This window comes from Physeter macrocephalus, chromosome 19 (genome assembly GCF_002837175.3).
Source record: "Physeter macrocephalus isolate SW-GA chromosome 19, ASM283717v5, whole genome shotgun sequence".
In the NCBI taxonomy this organism is placed as follows: Eukaryota; Metazoa; Chordata; class Mammalia; order Artiodactyla; family Physeteridae; genus Physeter; species Physeter macrocephalus.
The window spans coordinates 35,839,374-35,864,115 of record NC_041232.1 but is presented as its reverse complement, the minus strand read 5'-3'; the positions used below and the strand labels follow the sequence as shown (position 1 = coordinate 35,864,115).

At 45.5% G+C, this 24,742-nt stretch overlaps 1 protein-coding gene across 11 annotated transcripts in view; it reads right to left on the bottom strand.

The window, feature by feature from the left end:
• GREB1L (GREB1 like retinoic acid receptor coactivator) overlaps positions 1-24,742 on the bottom strand; it is a 265,362-nt gene that overhangs the window by 11,047 nt on the left and 229,573 nt on the right. For 7 of the 11 annotated variants that reach the window (XM_055080757.1, XM_055080760.1, XM_055080759.1 and 4 more), the window contains 10 exons: positions 20,311-20,444; positions 16,572-16,911; positions 12,455-12,570; positions 11,529-11,773; positions 8,626-9,197; positions 8,336-8,438; positions 5,354-5,509; positions 4,941-5,080; positions 2,558-2,719; positions 2,211-2,418 (listed from right to left, as the gene is read on the bottom strand). In XM_055080757.1, coding sequence (XP_054936732.1) covers positions 2,211-2,418; positions 2,558-2,719; positions 4,941-5,080; positions 5,354-5,509; positions 8,336-8,438; positions 8,626-9,197; positions 11,529-11,773; positions 12,455-12,570; positions 16,572-16,911; positions 20,311-20,444 — 2,176 coding nt within the window. The remainder of the gene's footprint in view (positions 1-2,210; positions 2,419-2,557; positions 2,720-4,940; positions 5,081-5,353; positions 5,510-8,335; positions 8,439-8,625; positions 9,198-11,528; positions 11,774-12,454; positions 12,571-16,571; positions 16,912-20,310; positions 20,445-24,742) is intronic. The other 4 variants (XM_055080763.1, XM_055080766.1, XM_055080758.1 and 1 more) reach the window with 2 other exon arrangements.

Below are 24,742 nucleotides of genomic sequence, written 5' to 3'. Positions count from 1 at the left end.
AACAAGTAGTGTTGGGAAAACTGGATATCCACATGCAAAAGAATGAAGTTGGACCCTTACCTTATACTATATTAAAAAAATCAAAATGGATCAAAGAGCTAAAACTATAAAACTCTTAGAAGAAAACATGGGGGAAAGCTTGAGGATGTTGGTTTTGGCAGTGATTTCTTGGATATGACACCAAAAGCATAGGCAACAAGAGAAAAAAACTGGACTACAAAAAAATTTAAAACTTCTGCACAAAGAATGCAATCAACAGTGAAAAGGCAACCTATGGAATGGGAGAAAATATTTACAAACCTTATCTGATAATGGGTTAATATCTAGAATATATAAAGAACTCCTACAAGTCAACAATAAAAACTTTACTAAAAAATAGATTCTCCAAAGAAGATATACAAATAGCCAACAAGCAAATGAAAAGATGATCAACATCACTAATCATTAGGAAAATGCAAATCAAATCACAGTAAGTACCATCTCACCCATTAGGATGCCTATGAACAACATCAAAAATTCCCAGAAAAAGCAAGTGTTGGCAAAGATGTGTTAAAACTGGAACCATTTTGCATTGTTGGTAGGAATGTAAAATGGTATAGACATTATGAAAAACAACATGCCAATTCCAAAAAAAAATTAAAAATGGCATTACCATGTGATTAAGCAATTCTACTTTTGGGTATATACCCAAAAGAATTGAAAGCAGGGTTTTGTGTTCATGTTCATAGTAGCATTATTCACAACAGTCAAAAGGTGAGGAGCAGACCAAGTGTCCCTCAGTGGGTGAATGGATAACAAAAATGGGGAGTTAGCCTTTAAAGGTACCGAGTTTCAGCTTTGCAAGATGAAGAGAGTTCTGGAGATTGGTTGCGTAACAATGTGAATATACTGAACACTACTGAACCATACACTTAAAATTGGCTAAGATAAATTTTGTGGTTTTTTACCACAGTAAAAAAAATTTAATTTGTGTTTATTTTATTTGCATATATGTTGGTTTCTCTGCCCAGATTATTACAAAAATGGCAAAACTGGCACTAAACAAATTCAGTCAGATCTGGGATGAGGGAACTTTTTCTCCTAAAGGTCAGTTAGGCACAGAAAGGTATAGTTTGAGGGTCATATGCATATAGAAAAAGATTTTAGATAGTTTGGAGATATATCGTTTGGGGGAGGATAAAGGACCAGAAATATATGAAAGTCCTAAGTCATTTGATATGTGATAAACATGGGAAATAAAATTGCATTCAAAACAAACCAGTTTGGGAAAATATTTTAATCCCATATTAAGGCTAAAGTTTAAGGACATGAAAAGGAATGGAATGGAGAACAAGAAAGGAAGAGACCTAAGAAGAAAGGGAGAGAGAGACTTGGAGAGAAGGCCTGTGTGGATCCAGGGCACTACTCGGGTCTCTTCTGTGTTCACTCCAGCTCTTGGCTGGATGTTCTTCCTCTAAAGCTCTTGATCCTCAGCCCTTCTGAGACTCTGCACTGAGATACTCACAGAAGCCAATGGGAAGTGAGTTAGACGCAGGGAGTGACCAGACAGTAGAGCTCTAGAACACTGGGTCCATGTGGCGGTTTCCTGCCTTCAGGAGGTAAATGAAGGAGCTCTAGACCGTTCTCTCCAGTTCATCCCTGGCTCTGTCAATACACTCAACAACCAGGTGCCGCCTCTGAGAAATCAGCCCATTGCTCTTAAACTCCTTGGGGAAAAGCAGGAAAGACTTCTTCCAGGCACTTTTAAGATAACTGCCATAGGCAGTGATGATGCTTCCAGTCCCCAGCTGTACAGAGCCCCCAAGAACTTGCTGTGTGCCTTTAAGATTAGTGATGACCCTCAGAGATCCCTCCAGACCAGAGTGTGAACTACTAACTCCCCTCCTCCTCAGACTCTCCTCCTCACTGTGACGTTCCCGCTGCCAGCCTGCAGCAAGGAACATTTGCGGCCTATACTGGGAAGAGTCCCAATCCTTCCCAGGGTGCTCAACGTACCAGTGACTTCTTTGGTCACTAGTCCTCAGAAGTTAAAAATTCTGCAAAACTGCAGATCAAGAGAAATGAAAACTCATTTAAAGAGGAATGAAAAGTCCTTTGGCCTGCAGGGCAAGACACTATCCAGGGGCAGGGGAACCTCTGAAAGTTCATGCCTGGGGAATGGAGCTCAGTTTATCTTTCCAGCCCTTCCCCCCATCTGGGGGCCCCCTTACCCACGCCTGCATTATTGAACATGCCAGGAAGCACCAGCATGATGTGGTTGGGCCAGTACTTGCGGTACAGCGGCATCTCATACTCCTTAACCACCAGCAGGTGCAGGTGGCTGATGCCCTCCATGGCGTGAAAGAGGTTTAGGAGTCCGTGCTCGTGGCGACCACTGGAAGGAGTGAAAATAGGGCTCTTGACCGCATTCAAATTCTGCTGAAAGAGAAAAAGAAAAAGGGAAAGAAAGGACCAGAGACCAAAAAGAGAAATTAGAACCCTTAGATATCAGAAGCTTAGAGAACCTGATCTAGTACCTGAGGCCTGTCAATCCTTGTGTCCAGATGCTATCACCCACCTTGTCTGAAACCAGGGGCAGCCGCATGCTCTCCAGGTGTTTGCCCTGCTTGCTGAAGACAAAATGACTCTCTTTGGATTTGGGAATGATGAAATAGAGCTGCACCTCTTCTCCCAGCATAGAGGAAGAGAACGTGAAGGCGTGAAGGGTGGAGTCGGACATCTGCGTTTGCAGAGAAGAAAGGGAGGGAATGTAAACTCACGGTTCGCAAACCTCCAGGCCACTTGTTAAGGCTGTTACTGAGAGAGGCAAACTAACCTGAACTTCTGCCTGCCACCAGACCTGCTGTGCGTGCAGTGTCGAGAGGGCTGGAAAGGCAGACCCCTCATCTTTTAGTGGCTGCCGCTGACAAGAGAGCCAAGCATCTTGCCCCTACACAGCCTCTCCGTGTGTGGAGAAATACCTGTTGCTGGAAACTATCTGCATTTCTCTCCTTCTTAGAACCACTGTTGCTCAGTCCTACGGAGGTCCAGTATACCGAGGGGATGTCCTGCCACGTAAACATTCCCAAAGGTGCCCAGTGATGGGGAAAAACGCTTCTGTGTGGGTCAGGTCAAATGAATATCATTTTTCTAAGTAAACTATAAAGACTGACATTATTAAAATACCTTTGTGGCCCCATCTTTCCTGGCTACAGTGGAAGCTGAAGATATCTGAACATTTAGCCTAGAACTCTGGCTTCCAGGAGAGACCTCTGACTCATCCAAGCCAAATATAAACCTAACCTATTTTTTAAATTGCTGATAAGTTCACACACTCTCAGTAACCCACCTCAGTGAATGACTAAATAAAGGTCTTTACAGTGCAGACAATACTTGGCTTAATGAAAAGATATCACTTTTCAGCAGCCACTAGAATCCAGGTAGTTTTCCCAAGAGTTTTAACCTAAATATTACATTCATAGAGAAATAATATTGTAATTCTTCCCTTAAATTCTCCTTCATTCTGCTTCACAAGTATTGGAATTTACTACTTGGTGAGTACTGTAATCACACAGAAACTATTTAAATAGAGGGTTTTTAATAAATGTTCTAAAAGCCGATGATTTATAGATCAGGGGACTTGAATCCTCTATATCCTATAAAGCATTGTAAGCTGATTTCAAACTAGCCCACCAAAAGTTTTCAATAACACAAGAAACCAAATGGGGTATGAAAGCTAACTTGTACCAAAAGAGCATAATGATCAGTATATCCCTCCTAGTACCCTGTGGGGAAAGAGTGAAGACCTGGTCCCCAAGAGCAGAAGCCAAGTCTGGGGGGCATCCACTCAGCACATCCTATAGGGAGGAAGAGTTGTTCTAGGTGTTCAGAGCCAAACAATAGAAGTCAAGAAGGTAAAGTAAGGGAAAGCAACATGGAGCTTATCCCCCAAACAGGCTCTGGATATGACCATCATTGGTTGCCTTTCCCATCTTTTGTGCTTAAAGACGCTCTGGCCAATAAGAAGCTAAATACTATGAGGTATTTGCTCACCTTCTGTGTTCCTACCTCTTAGTTCTCTTCAAATAAAAAAGCAAACACTGACTCCTCTGTATGCCTATGGTCAAAACCATCACTCGCTGGTGTTAAGAGTGAGACTAGGTCTCTGCAAATCAACAGACTTGTTCACAGCTCAAAGGGCGCACCCTACAAATTTGTAGATAATAGCATCATTTTCATCAACAACCCAAAGGAGGGAAAAGACCCTTTTGCCAAACATACTGTAATATCCAGCTTTTTCAGGATCACAGAGAGACACCTCAGCTACTTTCTAATCTAAACATGACACATGTAACCATTTTGATGAAGTGACTTAAGACACAAACTCAGTTTCTTTCACTCACCCTCCCCCACCCATAATCCTTTATTAATAGACCCCAAATCATCTTAATCAATTGCTTCAAGCATTTTGCTCACAAATGAGTGGCTCCATCTCATATATAAGCCATCCTCTGTCTAGGGCTTGAGACTGGGACTTTTCCTCTCTTACATACAAGATCCACATTGGGTGGGCTTCCCGGGTGGCACAGTGGTTAAGAATCCGCCTGCCAATGCAGGGGACACGGGTTCGAGCCCTGGTCCGGGAAGATCCCATATGCCTCGGAGCAACTAAGCCCGGGCACCACAACTACTGAGCCTGCACTCTAGAGCCCGCGAGCCACAACTACTGAGCCCACGTGCCACAACTACTGAAGCCCACGTGCCTAGAGCCCGTGCTCCTCAACAAGAGAAGCCACCGCAATGAGAAGCCCGTGCACAGCAACAAAGAGTAGACCCCGCCCACCACAACTAGAGAAAGCCTGCACACAGCAGCAAAGACCCAGTGCAGCCAAAAATAAATAAATTAATTAATTAAAAAAAAAATCCACATTGGGTAACAGGCAAGGGCAAAGGGGCTGCACCTGGGAGGCAGAGGTGAAGTCCATGTACTGGTGGCACTGTTCACAGTGGTGGAAGGTGTTGTAGGCTGCGTACTTGGTCAGCATCATGGACACGGCTTCTCGTTTCCGGGGCTCCTCAACTTTGGATTCCTTTATTCCTTCTGTGTATAAAGGGGCAAAAGACCTTCCCGTGATGTGCCTGAAGCCCCTATGCTTGGGAAGAAAGTCCCCCACTCCCCAGAAGGGCCTTTCCCAGGATTCTGTAACTTATGCCCTGAGAGGCAGCTATGAAAATGAAAAGGTGACATGTATGTGTATAAAACAAGAGAAAAGCAGAGGAGAATGAATGAAGCCACTCTCAAAGATTAAACTGCCCCAGGCCTCCTGCCCCCATTTAGGTGAACCCTCGACCTTTAGCCTCCACTTGCACTGACCTTGTTTGACCCCTGCCAGCTTCTCAGTGTATACCAGGCTCATCAAACTGTACTTGGGGTCATGCACACTGACGTCAAAGGGCATTTTACTGAAGCTCTCGATGTCAGGCCAGGGCTCTCCCTCTGACCGGCTCACTTCACTGCTTTCGCTGTGATCTAGGCCAAGAAGAAAGAAAGTGCACAGAGCAGGCAGACCAGACCAACTGGCCTCCCTCCCTCTCTCTCAAGTGTCAGGGATGGAAGGTTGTATGTATGTATGTTGTCCGCCCAGGTGGGTGGACAAAGGCCTTTCTGAAAAGTGAGCTCCCGTGTCCAGGGTAGAGGGAAGCAGACTGTCCCTTCATACCCACGCTGGGAGAGATGCTTGTCCTCACTGGGCCCCATCATTAGCCCCTGCACACCCAGTCCACAAACTTCCACAACTAGGAGATCAACTGGTCTCCCACCCCAGCCCCCCAAATTGCCTTAAAATCGTATTTAATTTTGGATGATCTGAATTCTGTCTTAGAGTTTTAGTTGTGGGGTTTTAAGACGTTGATGCTGAAGAGATTTCAGGGACGCACCGAGCAAGATTCAGTGTCTGCTGCTTATTACGAATCACCCAGAGCTTGTAAAATCCCTGTGCTCAGGCCACACCGCCCAGAACCTCCTTCATCACTCAGGCACCTATCGTGGTGTTTAAAGCCCCTTAAGTGGTTCCGACATGCAGTCCAGGTTGACAGCCTGGGGCCCTGGGTTTGATTTCAGGCCCCACCAATGTGACTTCACACCTGCAGGCACCTTCACCTCTCAGGGTCCCCTGATTGTTGTAAAGATTCCAGATGGCATATTGAAAGTGCTAAGACAGTGGCAGGCACATGGTGGGTGTCCAGTAGATAATATTTGTTATTAATACTAAAAACTATAAGGTCAAGCTGAAGACAATGTTCAAAGGAAGAAACGAAGAAAAAAATTCCAACAACAAAAAATGCCTAAAGACTATTATTACAGCTATTAGCTTTTAAACACAATACTGTTTATTTTTTATATCCCTGAGCATTTTATTTAAGTTATTTTTTTAGGGGCTTCCCTGGTGGCACAGGGAATCCGCCTGCCAATGCAAGGGGACACGGGTTTGAGCCCTGGTCCGGGAAGATCCCACATGCCGCGGAGCAACTAAGCCTGGGTGCCACAACTACTGAGCTCGAGTGCCACAACTACTTAAGCCCGTGCACCTAGAGCCCGTGTTCCACAACGAGAAGCCACCGCAATGAGAAGCCCACGTACCGCAACAAAGACCCAACGCAGCCAAAAATAAAAATAAACTTAAAGTTATTTTTTTTAAGTTTTATTTTAAAAGTATGCATTTTATTTAAAAGTTAAAGCTTATTCTAGTTTTAAAAAAAGGTGTCTGGGTTTCCCTGGTGGCGCAGTGGTTGAGAGTCCGCCTGCCGATGCAGGGGACACGGGTCTGGGAGGATCCCACATGCCGTGGAGCGGCTGGGCCCGTGAGCCATGGCCGCTGAGCCTGCGCGTCCAGAGCCTGTGCTCTGCAAAGGGAGAGGCCACAACAGTGAGAGGCCCGCATACCGAAAAAAAAAAAAAAAAAAAAAAAAGGCGCCCTTGTGCCTCTCCAGAGCACCACTGCATTCACCTGCACTAAAATGAGGGTGAAGGAATAAAGCCAAACTAACAGTGCTTCTCGTTACAAAGGCCAGGTTTGACGCTCACAGCTGTAGGCCCTGTAGCAGGATCTGAGGCGAAAAGTAAAGGCATCACTCTCCTGCAGCGCCAAGGAGCCTGGGGGAAAGTCAGCGGATGACGGCCCCTCATTCCTCGTCTGCTTGGCTCTGCCCTTGCCCCTGGGGCCCAGTCCGCTCCATGCAGCCCAGGGTGTTTCAGTCCCCTCTGTGGTGGGCCTGGGGGTCTGGTACAGCTCAGCTGGGGACACAAACAAGGAGATGTGGATAGGAAGATGGAATTGTGTGTGTCTGTGTCTAGAATCATGGATGTGAACTGGTGAGGATGGAAACAGAGCCAAAAGCCATAGTAAAATGATTAAATATGGCTGATTTTACCTAGTCTTGTTCTGAACTAAACTAGTCCCTTGGGCTGGTCACAGAACAGGTCCAACTATTTAGGAAAAGCAAGTGAGGGGAGGTCTCCAAGGGCTAATCTGATGGAAGATGACAAGGCCTTTTCCTTCTCTGGACTCATCTCTGAGGGACTTGGGAAGAACTACCAATTCTCTCTCCTGCCCCTACCCCTCCCTGTTCCTTCCAGCACACGGTCATTCTGTTCTGAGATGTGAAGCCACAGTTTGAAGCCACACTCCCCCGGCTGCAGAGCTAATGCTGGCTGACCCCTGCTCATGCCCCCTTTCTGGCCTTGCTGGACGGGCTGCAGAGCGGAACTGCCTCCTTCACAGGTGACAGCCAGGGTGGAAGGGCCAAGAAGCTGGGCAGAAGGCACAGGCTAGTCTGTCAAGCACCAGCCCCTGCATCTTACTGCCAGTGCCAAGGGGTTGTTTATGGCACCAGGGTTCTGTTCTGCTCCTGGAAGTTTTCCTTTCGTCGTAGTAACCCACACACCTTCCCTCGGAGCCAGCAGGCAAAACATAACATCTACTCTGACGAACCAACAAAGGCCTGGTTATCCAGAGTATAAAACATGCCCTGGACCCTTAAGCAGTAGACCACCGCACTCGAATTTTAAACCTGGACAGTTTGACCATCTGAGCAGTGAACCCACCTGACAGGGCTTTATGAGATGCCTCTTTGCCCAGCGTCGCACAGGACACAGAGGGGATCGGGGGTTGAAAGAGGGGAAGACTCACCCCGACCTCAGGGAGCTCAACGCGGCCACAGCTTGCTTACAACTCTTTGCTGGCTCTCGACCTTTAACCTCTCGAGAACCCTGCCCATGAGCGGATGTATACCTCCAGGAGGACGCGGGAAGCTCCTGCTGTGGTGTTAACACCCACGCTGCCGGCTCGGAACTCACCGGTGTTGATCTCTGCCTCGTCGTACACGTCCACCTCCAGGAGCCTGATGAGCATGCGGAAGAGGATCCTGAGGAACTGCAGGTAGGAGCCAGTCTTCCCCACCTGATGGAGAGAGGTTTAGCGAGGAGAGGGGCGGAAAAGAGAAAAGAGATTTCACACGTGGGCTCTTCCGCGTCTCCCTGCCGGAGCGGGGGGCCTCCGTGCCCCGATCGCTGGACCCCAATGCGAGACCCCCTCTCCCCCGCTCCCTTCCTCCGGGGCCCCCCGCCCCCCTGGCACCCTTCCCTACCTGCGGGGGCCCGGTCAGCAGCAGGCGGCGGGGATGGCAGGGCCGCGCGCCCGAGGCGGGGTCGGCCTGGTGGCCGTGGTCGGCGTGGTGCGGACGCGCCGCGGTCCAGCGGCGGTAGTAGAGGGACTGCTCCTCGGCGCTCGCGTGCCCGGGCAGCAGCGGCCGCAGGGGGCTGGCCCAGGCCACGTCGGGGTGCGGCAGCAGGGCCGCGGACGCCGGCAGCTTGCCGCCCCGCCGCGAGCCCAGGAGGCTGTAGGCCGCCTTGGACAGGATCACGACCGGCGGCAGCGCGGCGTGCGCGCCCCGGCAGCCCGGCCCCGGCTGTCCCGGCCACCGCGGCGCCCCGGGCCCCGACGAGGACGACGACGGCTTGGAGGTGGTGCTGCTCGCCATCTGGGGGCCCAGGGAGTCGCTCTCCTGCTTCAGGGTCTCTCCGGCTCCCGCCAGGCCCGCCGAGACCCCTTCGTCCAGCCCCACGCTGTTGGCCGGGCTCCGGAAGCTGGGGGTCAGGGGCTGCTTCTGGGACTTGTCGGTGGTGCTGGACGAGCTCACCCCGTTCTCCATGATGGAGCCTGAAAGAGGACGGACAACAGCCCGCCGCGCGCCCGCTCTGTCACCGCCTCCCATGCCAGGGGGGAACCGGCCTAGAGACCGGGGGGCCCGGCGGTGCGCGGACTACAGAGCGTCCTGGCACCCCTCCCCTCCCCTCCCCCGATCCTGCGTGGGGTCGGCCGGTGGAGACGCCATAGGAAATCGGTACTCCCTCCCCACCCCCCGCCCCGGCTTCCTCCGGGGCCCATGTCTGCCCATCCCCCCCCACACCCTCCCCGGCGTCTTCAGGCCGCGTGGTGGTCCGGGCGCCCTGGGGTCGACCACGCCATCTCCTGCTCCTTGGCTACATCCTGCCGGCATATTAAACTCTCCTCAGGTTACCTCGTTTGGATAAGCCTTCTGATTCATTCCAGGACCCTGACCGATACAGGCTCACATCCAAGTCCTGCCCCAGTGCCATTCGCCTCCTCCTGGGGGTCCCAGAGCCCCACGCTTCTGGCTTTGGCTACCTCCCCAGCGTGCAGCCCCTTCCATGGACGCCCAGACCAGCGTGGGAAGCAGCTCCGTGGGAAGGGAGAGCTTCATCTCCTCCCAGCGAGACGCTGCTCTTTGCCCAGAGATCCCCGCACCTGCGGCCAATTCACTTCAAACATGTTTTCCCCTCTAGTCCATCAGCCCCTCTTTGGCTTGAGGACAAACCAGAAGCTCATTACATTCAAGATTGCAGGCCCTCTCTGGCTCAGACCGGTGCTTCCCAGGCCTGGGGGTCATATCCCAGCCTTGGGAGATCCTAGATGAATAGCCAGTAACCAGAGGCTCGTGACACCGTCACTCCACTGCCCATCTGACTTTTGTGTGAGGGCTTCCTCTCCCTTCATCGGCCCTGGAGTCCACGGGCCTGCACACCTTGGGCAGTGAGCCCCCCTGAGGACCCTCAGAGTCACCCCGAGGCCGGTGGGGTGTGTGTGTGATGTGTGTGTGTAGCACATGCATCCTGAAAGTGGGGAAAACTCTAAAACAGCAGAAGGCAAATCATTACCTTTGTGTGAGTTAATCAGAACAAGGGCAGAATCGTGAGGCTTGTGGGGCTGATTAAAGAGCCACAGGAAGGAAGTCCAACGCTCATCACCATCCCCACCCCTTCCTTCCTTGCCTCTCGGTCACTGATGCTGGTGTCCAAAAGCTTCTAGATGTGATAGTCCCCCTCCCCTCTATTACCCTTTACACTTCTCCCAACCTCTCCCCTTTATTCTGACCTGGTCGCAGAGGCAGAACTGGGGAGCCTGTAGTGATGGGGTGGGGGAGGTACAGCCCTGACCCCTGACTGAGAGGAGCAGCTGGGCAGACCCCAAAGGACAGTCCCCATGCTCTTCCAGGCTGAGGGGCACCACAGAAAGTCAGAAAACCCCACAGATACCTGCCTTTCAGTTCTCATAGAGAGCCCATCCAACAGCAGCTGACAGAGTGAATAGAAAGACTGGTGCTGCTCTTGGCCATGAAACTGTGTGTGTGTGTGTTTGCGTGTGTGTGTGTGTGTGTGTGTGTGTGTGTGTGTGTGTGTGTGTGTGTCATGGAGATGAGAGAAGGGAAGCACGGGGGAGAAGGAACGCAAGGAGTGGTTCCCTCTGCTGTGGAGTTTTCATTTTTTTATCTCTTCTCTATACTTCATTACATTCTCCAAGTTTTCTATGTAAAGCTTTATTATAACTTTCACAGTCAGAAAAAAATGGAAATAGTGCTGTATTTGCTTAATACTATTTATCAGAAGAAAACTGATGCCAAAAGCACTGCCATCAACCGCACAGTAACACAATAAGAGAGTGGCTGGCAGGCTGCAGACTGGATCATCGCAGTCAACCCATGGCCCCAGAGTAGCCTTCAGTATACAAACACTTGCCATTAAGTACTTAGAAAAGTCACTCATTCATTCATGCATTCAAACAAATACTTTGTGCCAGATACTAGACCAATAAGCAAAAACTTACAGCTTCAGGATCTGGAAGGAAAAGAAGGCCTTTGTGCAAATATCAGATGCCTACTATCTATGAGATGATTAGGGTGAGAGAGACTAGGGAAAATGGTGGCAGCTGGGGTTGATGAAATTTATTTTCTGTATTATTTAGCTTATTAGCAAGCTCATCATTAAATGCTTCCCCAGGAACGTATCTTGTGGCTGCTCAAGAGTCATGTTTTCCAAGTATCTCTCCTGGAGAACCAAGGTCTGGACAGGATGCCTGAGTCACCCAAGTCTCTGACAGCCTCGATGGGAGTCAGCAAATGCCTCTGCCTTCCATACTCCTACCCCCCTCCTCACTTCCTGCCTCTGATCCCTTGAAGGAGAAAGTGCTGACCTGAGGCTCCAGTGACGGCACTGCTGTTGCTCTGGGGCCTCTCCAGGTCGATAAGCAGCTCTTCGGCCTCGTTCTCGCTGACTGCGGCTCTCTCCTGCTCCTTGCCGCTAAGGTCCAGGGCAGCAGTGGGCCCCCGGATGACCTCTTTTGAGACGTAGCAGCACGCCAGACCCACCTCCTGCTCCAAGGCCGTGCGAGTTAAATAGCTTGAATCAATTAACCGGAGGTCACAGTACTTCAAAGACCTGCACGAAAGTATCGATATCTTTGGCGAGTCTGTCTTTGGTGAGGCCCGCCATGTTTATGTGTGTCTGGGTGTCTGGGTGCGGCGCAGCAGTCAAAATCGTGAGCTTCGGTGCCAGGTAATGCCTGATGTGAACCTCAGCTCTGCCACCTCCTAGCTTAGGACCTCGGGCTAGTCACTTCATTTTCCCCACATATAAAATAGAGTAACAGTGTCCAGCTGACCCAGTTACTGAAAGGAATGAATGGCATGACAAGGGTAAGGCATTTAGGACAATGCCTGACACACGGTAATAAGCATTCAGTGAGTGCTATGATTATTGGTGCTGTTGCCTTCCACCCTACAGGCCCTGGATCCTTGAGGGAACAGCAGACTAACAGAGACACTTCATCCCCAAAACTCCTCATTGGGGGCAGTGCTTTTCCTCCCTGCCCCTCTGGCTGCCCTGCTTCGATGCATAAACACTTCTCATCTGTGGCTATCTCCCATTCCCCAGATTGCTAGGCTATCTCTGGAAAGTCAAAAGAAAGATTCAAGGAGGGCTAAATTTCTTATATCCCCGAATAAAACAATTCTCTTCTCACTTGCCAAGTGAATGAAATGGGTGAGCATCAGCCAAGTTTTAACCACCAGCTCAGGTGGGCAACTAATGGAAAATAAAAACTAATGATTCACATTGTACCTGGGAAAGGTTTCTCCAAGGGGATCTTTGCCAGTTAATATCACAATACAAGGCAGACCTTCTAGATCTTGGTATGTCCGAGGGGTCCATTCTTCTGCTTCATTTCCTCTCCAAGTCTGTAGAAAGGGACCCATACAATAAAATTAAAGCCCTTCATTTAAGTTCCCACCTTCTTAAAGGTTTCTACAGCCAGACTTTATACACATCTGTGGTTCCAAATGACTTCCAATAAGTGTGTTTGTGTGTGTACATATATTTTAATTGCTACTAAAAAACATACACAAAGCACTCTAGAAGAATGTAGCCTTTCGTTTTATCTCAGTAGGATAAAACAGGAGATCTTGGTTTATATCATACATTAGCCACACAGGTCAAAGAAACATACAATATGAAATATTCCACCGATGGTGCAAACCTTACAGAAATCCTAGTTAAACTAGTTGACTCAAGGCTCTTAAGTACACTTCCTTCATACAATGGACAGACTCTTCAGACTGATTGAAAAAGACCATTTCAGTTGTAAATGACTAATAAAAGAATCTCAACAAAACTCCTCACACGTAATCAACTTCTCATATATATTAACCCATATATACATATACACACATGAATATCTTTAATAAATGGAACATCAATCTTGAAAACATGAATATATCAAGAGGAAGAAAATCCCAACTTGAAAGATGTTCAAAAGTGAAAAGATCTTATAGACTTTTCTGTCTGTTTTAGAGCAGAGAGAAAATAAACCATCTCTTAAGTAGATAAGGTGGTTTCTACTACTTTTTATGAAGTGTGTAGATCTAACTGTGCTTTATATCGGCTTTCTGGCAGGAGTTATTTTAAGAAATGAACTGGCATTTCAGATAATGCTTTTGGGAACAAGGACTAAGAAGTGAGGTATTAAGTAATGCATACAATTTTATTTTAAAATAGACTGGTACTTCCTTTGCTAAAATCAGAATGGGATAAAAAGAAATAGGCAAGATATGATATGATATAACAGAGTTTGTTTACTGATTTGTTGATGTCTAGGAAAACCAGTCTTTGGAATTAAATATACCCAAAATTACTTCAAGTTAAATGCGTATAACTTATAAAATTGGAAGAACCAACCTGAACCTTGTTGCCCAATCTTTTATCATATGTTTGCACGCCAAAGAGGACTCAGTGGATCTACGTAACTGTTTACAAGTTTGAGAGACCTTCTATGTCTTAGAAAATTAATCTGTCAAAATATTTTTTAAGATATTAGAAGAAAGTTTCTCCCCCCCAATTCAGTTTTCCATATATTTTCATGTCAAAGGGAACCAGAACATTACCTAATTCAAAGCAAATAATTCTGCAAATAGGAATCGTTTTACTCATAAGCCTTCACATTGGATTTATGATATCCCTGACACTGGGGTCTCCTCGAATATATTTCATCGTTCTATCGAGAATGAGGTTGGGTTATAATGATGGGATAACAGATATGTTTTATAAGGAGATTTATTTTCAAAAGATGATTAAACAAATTCCACTTTTACTCTTGACCAATCAGAGCTAGCTAAACCCCCTATAAAATGCTTTTCTGTCACATTGTTACTTCTGATGATTGATGGCTGCCATTCTTCTATGGATCTGTCATGCCCTCAGGATGATTTTCCTGCAGAGGCAGTTAAGACAACACAAAAGAGTAGGCTAGCATTGACTTCAGGGATAATATGGGGTTCAAGGCCAAGGAAATCTAATGAAAGCTTCACAGGCCTTCTGGATGAACTGATTTATTTAGATATAAACCTTGTATCCTTCCAAAGTACTTGTTATCACTTATAAGTTAACCACGATTTCTAAAGGATAATTAGAGGTAAGCACAAAAATAAGACCATCTAATGGAAAAAGAGGCATTGGATTTTACCCAACGTTAGAGATAAAAGGCACACTGGTGCTATCTCATCAGTGGTTAAGTTGGTAATTTAGAAATAAACAGGTGAAAAAGAGAAAAAGAGTGAATGAGAGTCAAAGAATGCTACAATGGTTAATTAATTTAACAAATTTTTACATGTGCCTCTTTTGTGCCTGAAACTTCATTGGGTGCTATTCATATTGAGAGGAAAAGTCCTCATGGAAATTTCAGGCTATGGGGGTAGAAATACAAGCCAATAAACAAACAAAATTTTTAAAAAAGAAATAAACAGGTGAAACAGAGACCACCTGGCAAGTGGTCATCTTTCTTAGGATGTGAACATTCCAAAGGGATTTCAAATTTTCACTTCCACACAAATAGAGAATATAAAAAGGATGGATTGATGTGATCAAGAGGTTTTGACCATATGGAAATCTCTTTTGTGTGGCTGGTGCCTGGCAGCGACTCATGAGAATTGAGATACAACTGCTTTGAGAAGTAATTACTTGAGACCCCCTTCATGTATGGCGCACACTCCCAGCAGCCCTTTGGAAGCCCTGCAGGTGATTCTGATGTGCTAGCAGCCAGGCTAGGAAGCTCAGGTCTTGGCTGCAGTTTTCAAACAATGGCCCAGAGGGGCATATTATTTAGGACTGCTGATTTATACTGATTTAGTGATTGGCATTCCTGAAGGGTCCGAACAAATGACCTAAGACTCTGTAAGTAGCTGCACTTGGTCAGGGTCAATGGAGACCCAGAGAAGTCCCTGCAGCCTCACATCCTTTTAGACCATCTCCCTGCAGTAGGTGTGTGAGGCTTCACAGAGCAGTGCTGATTATCTGCTTTTCCAGATTCCTTATCATTAGCATTATTCAGATTGTCTCACAACCTATGCCTCTATGAATTATACTGTAAGAAGAATTTCAGGACTCTCATTTGTTAGTTATCCCAGGAATTCTGCTGTAATGTGGTCTATGGCTCTAAATTAATATTGTGAGCATTATATCTATATATTCATATGTGAAATGTAAAAACTTCCACTAAATAGAGGAGCTTCTATTTTTAGACAGATTTATTTGTTCTAGCTACGTATCAAGCTAATACAAGACATTTTGTTTGCATTTTGGATTATTCAAAATAGGTAATAGAATACAATACAAAGGCTTACATTTGCAAAATGCTTTATGAACACTAAATAATCCTCGAATTAGAGCTCTTAGAGATCATGCAGTCCAACACTCTCATTTTGCAGATGGTAAACTGCAGCCCAAGGTGGGAATGCAAATCCCCTAAGACTACGTGCTTTCTTTTCATACAATTTGTGTCAATCTAGGTTTTTCTTCACCCAGTTTAGCTCAGTGTTTAGTGTGCAAGGTGCAGAAACCATGTCGGTCTACCCCAGACACATAGTACCTAGCCTTAGTACCATATCTATGTGTACGCAGGATTTTTTGAAATGCTGTCAAATGTCTGGGACACATTGGATTATAAAAGTCCCCAGAAAAGTCTGAGCAGGGCATGAGGTAGAGATTTAGGTTAGTTAATTAAGAAATTCTCCCCGCCCGCCATGCCTGACAGGAGGGGTTCAGGAAAAGCAGTGCGTCCCTGGCCGTGCAGGGGGGCAGGGCGGGGGTGGAGGATGGGCGGTGCTTAGCCATGCACAAATCCCTCTGCAGGAGGCTCGGCTGAATCACAGCTTAGCCCACGCCTTGGGGCCAAAGCGAATACAAAGAAACAGCAAACTGTTGAGGAATCCACATGCACGAGGGTGGGGAGTAGTTCTCTATGAGCACTGAAGATGAAACAGGATACTTTACCCACTCTGAGCAGACAGATAGGCTACACGAACAGAAAAGATTCAGTGAACGGATGATACTTAAAGGCGTGCCCCACGGAGGTCCGAGAGAACAACTTACCTTTTTTTCTGAGAAAACAGATGGCAGTGGGCTAGATGCATCTCGAACAAGGTCAATAAACATGGGGTGAAATTGGGTCATCGCATTTTTGCACCTGCAGTTGGAGAGCATGGAAGACCAACTGCATGCATGTGCTAAAAGGGGGGCCGGACAGAATCTTATTAAACTTGGAAAGTGGACACGTCCCTTAGTTTAGCCTTAACATGGTCACGAAGATCACACTGACACATTTGCAAAACTCCATCAAACTCAGGCCTCTGAGCCACCTACACGGGAGTCCTAGAAAACAGAACAAACGTCTCTGTCCATTGCTAACCTTTAATCGCGCCACAAAGTGGGCTGCGACACTGAGTTCAGAGGCAGGGTTCCCGAGGATGATCTCGAAGCGGTACTGCAGCCCCAGCTTGTCGCGCACCTCCTGCAGCCGCTCCTTGGCCAGCATCGCCAGCTGCACGGAAGGCACCCTGAGAATGAGCATGTGTCCCCTCCCACTTTTGTTTTTTCCTGGGCAGCTGAGGAGGTCATCCACGATGCTGAGTGTTTCTGGCGTGCTGTGGTCTCGGAGGGACGCCATGGTGGTGAGAGCCATCAGAGCCTCCGAGTACTGCTGGATGAGGAGGTAGCAGCGGACGACCATGCTGTGCAGCCTGGGGTACCTTCAACAGAATACAGGGAGCTAGCATCTGGGCGAGGGGCCCACTGGGACAGCGAGGTCTGTGCTGTAGGAATGCAGACCAAGCATGGCGGGAAAGGGGTTCGTGATAGGAGTGGGCCTTGAGCTCTAGAATGACCTTGAAGCCCACATCACTAGAAGGAAAAGGTGAGCTCACAAAACCTGCTGGGATAGGTACAGCAAGTTCACGAGGTTTAGGGACAGTCTAGTGACCCGAGCTTCTCCCAGTGTGGTCTCTGGACCAGCAGCATCACCAGGGAGCTTGTTAGAACCGCCAAATCCTCCCACCACACATGTACTGAATCAGAATCAGGCTAGACAAGGTCCCCAGGTGATTTCTATTACATTGCACTTTTTTTGGGGGGGTATAGTTTTTTACAGTGTTGTGTTAGTTTCCACTGTGTGGCGAAGTAGAGTTCTCTGTGCTATACAACAGGTTCTTCTTAGTTATCTATTTTATACAATCACATTGCACTTTGAGAAGCACTGGTCTGTTCATATTTTCAACAGAGCCATAATGGATCATCCCTAGATCCTAACCTCTTGCTGGTGGCTTGGGGTTAGAATGCTTGTTAGCTTATTTCTCTTACACTTAAGATTACAGTTAAGGAAACTGAGACACTAATGTAATGTCTGTGGAGTATCAGGAGTAAAAAGAGTAATTATTATTGCTAATATGAGGTCAGCTCCTTTGTAGCAATAACAATATCTTCCCATAAAGATGGAGAAAACTTGGAGCTGGCTGGAGAAATAGCACCCCCTAGTGGTGTGGCCTCCTACCCACCTGAGCCGCTGCTCAGTGAAGGGTGCCCAGCAAATAATAGGAGTGTCCTTGACTCACCTCAACATTCCCCTCCCTCCACCCTTCACTGGACTGCCAAATTGGCAGTTTTTACGATTACAGAGCAGGCAGAAAATAAACCTCTCATTAATGTGCTATTCCTCAGAAAGCCAGGCCAGCTGACAGAATGAATACAAATGGGCAAAGAGGACCCACTTGCAGGCATGAAGAGGTGCTTGCAGGTATCAAGAACGTAGGCATGTATATATGGACATATATACACTACTAAATGTAAAATAGATAGCTAGTGGGAAGCAGCCGCATAGCACAGGGAGATCAGCTCGGTGCTTTGTGACCACCTAGAGGGGTGGGATAGGGAGGATGGGAGGGAGGGAGATGCAAGAGGGAAGAGATATGGGAACATATGTATATGTATAACTGATTCACTTTGTTGTAAAGCAGAAACTAACACACCATTGTAAAGCAATTATACTCCAATAAAGATGTTAAAAAAAAAAAAAAAAAAGAACGTAGGCATGGGCAAAGCAAGGCCCTGGACCCGAGCTTGGCCAAGCCTCTCGTGGAGCCTGCAAAACAATGGCGAGTCTGAACTTTCCTTCTGAATGCCAGCTGGTAGCACATGCAGCCGCCTAGCAGCTGGGTAGGCCAGTGGGGGATTTCACCTTTGCCCCACTTTATAATTCTATTTAAAGTGAAACAGTCATCACCAGCCTTACACAGAAAAGCCCAGGGTCAAATACCAGTTAGGGTCATCAAATGACTAGTGTGGTTCTGAAGTACTTAGAGCTGGAAAGGACCACAGATTCCCTGGGTTCCGACCACTCCACCTTCTCATAGAAGGAGGCTGAGTTAAAGGTTGGGAGAAATTCAGCTACTTTCCCAAGATCATCCAACTGATCAGAGACAGAGTGTGGATTTTATTCAGGTCTCTAACAATGTCTTCTTATGTGGTAAGAATTTAGTAGATTGGGGAAAAGTAAAGAAATCCTTCAGTTCAATCAGTCCTGGGCCAATCCCTTCAAGTGTTCAATAAATCATAGCTATTATTAGCCTGGGGTGACTTGGCTTGAGGAAGTGGGCACAGATGATCCAAGTTTAAGGCTTAATGCTTTTTACTGGGCCATGTAGGAAAGCCAGAGTTAGATCAAAGAGTAACTTTGACATACAGGCATTTAAATTTCACACTGAAAGAGCTATGAATTTAGAAGTGAATAGTTTCCCTAGTTTGTTTTGTTTGTATTAAACTGTAACTGTAGTTTTGTAAGTATTAAAAAAGTTGTATAGGAGTTGATGGGATCATCCATTAAAATACGAGTTATAAAACTTCGAGTGATGTTACTGGAAGAAAAGATAGGTTCCAAGAGGGCAGACAGAACAGAAGGGTGGGAAACACTTAAAGGGGAGACTCATGGGATGATTCTGGAAATCTAAGATCACATGTGCTGTGAAAGAATTAACATCTCAGTGTCAGTTTTCTCAAATCCAACAGCTGCAAAAATATAAAATCCTACTCCAAGCCTGCTCCTTTTCCTGACACTGCATTATAAGTTGCTGGGTAGGATGTATCCCCCTGTCCTCATCTTTATTTCTCTTTCTTTTTTCTTAGCAAAGTTATAGGGCAGCTTGTTAAATAGATGGTTTGTGATCAATTAGAGGCAGTTTTAAGAACTAGAGCTACTAAAAATTAGAATGTGCCTCATCAAATAGTGCCCAACTGCCCCCATCACTGGATGATCAAACAGAATACTGTAGTGGAGGGCAGGGAGGGACCTCTAGTAGGCTAAATTCTTTTTTTTTTTTTTTTTTTTTTGGCCATGCCTCACGGCTTGCAGGATCTTAGTTCCCTGACCAGGGATTGAACCCAGGCCACAGCAGTGAAAGCTCCAAATCCTAGACTGCCAGGGAATTCCCTATTACATTAAATTCTAATGCCTCTGCCTATTTTTTGAGTCTATGATTCAAGATCAGGGAGGAAAAAAAACCAGAAAAACCCTTTGCTCTTCCAGAGTTTGACCTGGAATTGGGGAAGAAAAAGGAGACAGAGAGTCATGAATCTTAACTCCAAGGTCGGGGATGGAGGAGGGCCACTTAGAACTGAACTCACTTAAATGATCTGTTTGTTCTTTAATTTTCTTCAGTCTACACTCCAAATCTCTCAGAGTAAAGTTTTGTTTTTACTGAGGGTACTTGCCTGTGGTGGACAGAGGAGAAAAGAGAGGAAAATGTAAAAGTGTGGGGAAGGCCAGACCTCAGAGGAATGGTCTTTAATAAGCAAATCCCTCTGTGCCCAAGTCACCTCTGGGTGCAGCAAAGAAGCCTGCCTGGGAGACAATTCAGAACACAGAAAGTGGTTCTACCTCCCACTCTGAGTCACTGGTTTCCTTTGTTGGTCTTGGATGATCATAGAAAACCCATCTGAGTAAAAGGTCATCTTAGGAAAGGCTATTTTTATTCTGCCTTCACATGTCATTTGCACAGCCTGGGCTCCACCAAAATTCCCTGTGACACTGACACAATAGACATTTGGCTATTTCAGACATGCAAGTACAGCTAAAGAAAAGGTTGAAAGTCCTTATTTACCTCTCCAAGAGTGTGTTCACCATCTTTTCAAAAGTCTCATCACATCTCAGAAGTGGGCTCGTGATTCCCCACTGAAGAGATTTACTGTACTCGTTCATGCCGAAGTACAGCTTCTCCTCGCAGCTCATGTCCTCCTGGTTCAAAACAGAGCAAAACCCAGTGACGGCAGGATACTATGTGTCTTATTTTCTGGGGGTTGGGGAAGGAGGGACCTGTAATAGGCTATTGCCTGGAAGGTTAAAAAAATTGTGAATAAGCAATTAGGACGACATCAAACTAAAAAGCTTCTGCACAGCAAAGGAAACAAAATGAAAAGGCAACCTACTGAATGGGAGAAAATATTTGCAAATCATTTATCTGATAACGGGCTAATATCCAAAATCTGTAAAGAGCTCATACAACTCAATAGCAACCTGCCCCCCCAATCCAATTAAAAAATGGGCAGATGATCTGAATAGACATTTTTCTAAAGAAGACCTACAGATGGCCAACAGGTACATGAAAATGTGCTCAATAGCACTAATTATCAGGGAAATGAAGATCAAAACCACAAGGGGCTATCACCTCACACCTGTTAGAATGGCTATCATCAAAAAGATGAGAGATGATGTGTCGGGATGTGGAGAAAAGGGAACCCTTGTGCACTGTTGGTGGGAATGTAAATTGGTGCAGCCACTATGGAAAATAGTATGGAGGTTCCTCAAGAAATTACATATTTGTATGTGTGTGTATGTATATATACATATATTTGGTGATGAATGTGTTAATTAGATAGAAGGAATCCTCATCCTTTAAAAATGTATACATAAATCATCACAATGTATACTTTAAATATCTTATTTTTATCTGTCAGTTATACCTCAATAAAGCTGAACAAAAACTGTGTTTCCTTATATAACCTGATACCAACTCTACAATCATCTCTGAAGCACTAACTGAAATTTCCTTTCACTTCAAATGAACTTAGTATGTGATTAGTGGTATGTTGATATGCTTTCTTAAGGCAGATTATAACTACATCGATGGTTTGTCTTCTCTATCATTTGTTCAGATGTTTTTAGAGGAAGAGCATTTCTTAGGCTTGTACAGTCAGAAGGTCAGATTTTTTTCCTTCTGGAAGCAGCTCTGTAAATTGATACATATGAGCTCTATAGAACTCGTTGGAGATCAAAAAACTCAAAAACGCCTCTATTACAGAAAATTTAACTTTTCTGATGTTATTTAATGATGGTGATTCTCTTGCCCTTTTACAAACAAAATTCATTTTAAAGATGAAATATATAGTTTTCTTCCTTCTAAAACAGAATACACAGTATTTAATATATGCCCCTTCTCGATGATTCACTCATCACTATGAAAATGAATAACTATTTTGGGATGTGACACAAAGATTTCCTCAGAGGAGCCTGACATGTGTGACAAACTGCTTGTCCTTAAACTAAGTAGCTCCAGAATAATCAATAAACTTTTTGAGTTCATGTATCTGGTGTTTTTTTTTTTTAAATAGTTTTCCTTCCTCTGTTGTACACTACTTTTTCATAGTCATTTCTTCTTGCTGTCGTGTTGCCTGTGCATTTTATTCTCACTTTTATTTGTTATTTATTATGTACTGACATTTTTCTTTAAACACTCTCCAACTCATAAAGGTTACACAGCAGCTTAAAATAGATGAAATTAGGCAATTAGAGGAAGAAAAAGCAAGGGTAAGAGCAAGGAGACTGGGCCAGGGATGAAGTTAGTACTCTCAAAAATGCATCCCAGGGCTTCCCTGGTGGCGCAGTGGTTGAGAGTCCGCCTGCCGATGCAGGGGACGCGGGTTTGTGCCCCGGTCTGGGAGGATCCCACGTGCCGCGGAGCGGCTGGACCTGTGAGCCATGGCCGCTGAGCCTGCGCGTCCGGAGCCTGTGCTCTGCAACGCGAGAGGCCACAACAGTGAAAGGCCCGCGTACCGCAAAAAAAAAAAAAAAAAAAATGCATCCCAGAAGTTTCTGCCGTTTTGTTAGAAGTGGAATGCGAATTTGGTTCTGAGCTTTTAAGTAACCCATCCAAAGAGATGAGCAATTGTGTCATTTATAAGGTCCATAGGATAAAAATAAAATACTATAATTGGCAGTTTTAATTTTTTGAGCCCCCCACCCACCCCCACCGAAAACCAGCTTATCCTGCTTATTGGAACAGGGTCTTATTTGAGAGTAAATATGCTTCATGGGTGGACTAGAGTATGTTCTTACAAATATCAGAGCCTTACAGCAAAGATGGAGTGACATCTATAGTTTACTTGTTTGCTTGTTTCTTTCTGGATTCTTGGCTGTGTTCTGAATAGCTGTGTCAAATAAGTCATTTCAGGATGAAAGAAGTCAGTCACTTGAGTTTCCCTCGTTATCTCGACTTGGCACAGAGTAAGGGGAAAAGCTTTATCTTACATGTATGTGGTTTTCACATTCCTTCTCATCCACAATCATGTTTCTTTGGGAAGATGTAAAATCCTACTCCAAGCCTGCTCCTTTTCCTGACAGCATTATAACCTGCTGAATAGGATGCTTCCACCTGTTTTCATTTTTACTTCTCTTTCTCTTAGCAAAATGAGAGGGCAGCTTGTTAAATAGATGGCTTATCATCAACTGGAGCCAGTATGGTTTTAAGAACTAAACTAAAGAACTACTAAAAATAAGAAGTGAATAGTTCCCCCTTTCTGTTGTGTTTGCATTAAACTGTAAGTGCAGTCTTGTAAGTTTTGTAAGTAGAAGTTAATGGGACTATCTTTTAAAATACGAGTTATCAAACTCAGAATGATGTTCCTCTAAAGAAACACACGTCCCCAAGTATCACAAATCATAAGTGATACAATTTATTGAATCCTTGTATCTTTGGGGATAATGTCTCTTCTCTTAAGAAAAATATCTCCCCTCCCAAAGTTCTGCCCTCTCAGTGACCCCCAGCTGCAGCCCTCCCTGTCCTTTCACTACGGTCTCTGCTTTTCCTCCAGCCAAATGCTCTGCTCTGTGGACACTGTTCCCTGGAAGGTCACCAAGGATTCCTGAGGCCAAACCCTCAGTCCTTGGCCTCACTGCCCTCTCAGCCATTCTCTTCATTACTTTCTTCCATGATTTTATCTATACCAGCTGCTTCAGTGATTAGCATTTCTGAAAAATATTCCAAATCCTCATTGTAAAGCCCTAATCACAACTCCCACATTGCATTTGCGACTGTGAACTTGTCCCAGTCTTCACTCAGCCCACATCCGTCTCATCTGCCCTCCAGAGGTCCACCTTCCTCTTGACTTCTCTTTTCCCACTAAAGGCATCGCCTCAAAGATATCTCTGACTCTCCCCTCTTCCCCAATAAATGAATCCTAGAAGATTTACCATTTCTTCCATCCTTTGTATTTCCAGGACCACTATTCTGATTTAGGCTCTTGTTCATTCTAACCTGAATTATCAGAAAAGCCAGATGACACATCTCCCCCTTTCTAATCACTTTGACTTGGCCTCTATAGTTGATAAATTACCTTAAAATACAGCCTCTTAGTAGCTACTAAAGCTGAACTCAGAACTCAGCAATTTCACTCCCAAATGTATACCCAACAAAAATGCATACATATGTCTACTAAAATGCTTAAAGCAGCACTATTTGAAATAAGTGAATGAATGAATTGTGGTGAGTCACCCAGCATAATCTATATACAGCAAAAAGAATGACTGTTTTATGACTCATACAAAATATAGAAGAATCTCACAAACAATGTTGAGCACAAGAAGCCAGATATAAGAGAGTGCCTACTGCATGATTCCATTTATATAACGTTCAAAATGGGGCAAACCAAGACAGAAGAGTGCTTCCCTCTGGTGAGAGAGTGCCTGGCTTCTGGAGTGGTGCTAGTGTTCTAGCTCTTCATCTGGGTGCTGGTCCCATGGGTGTGCTCAGTTTGTGAAAATGCATCAAGTTGTACATTAACATTGTGAATATAAAAAATAAAAGAAATATGTATATTCTGCTATTTCTTTTTTTTTCTTTTTGAATTTTATTTTATTTATTTTTTTATACAGCCGGTTCTTATTAGTTATCCATATTACACATATTAGTGTATACATGTCAATCCCAATCTCCCAGTTCATCACCCACCCCCACTCCACTTTCCCCTCTTGGTGTCCATACATTTGCTCTCTCCATCTGTGTCTCAATGTTATTTCTAATAATACTATGCCCTTGCTAAAATATTGTTCATGCCTGTGTTATAAGTGTAAACTTTTCCAGCCTGGTCTCAAAGATTCCATATGTATATTTCCAGGTTTCTTTTTCTTTCTTTTTTTGCGCTACGCGGGCCTCTCACTGTTGTGGCCCCTCCCGTTGCGGAGCACGGGCTCCGGACGCGCAGGCTCAGCGGCCATGGCTCACGGGCCCAGCCGCTCCGCGGCATGTGGGATCTTCCCGG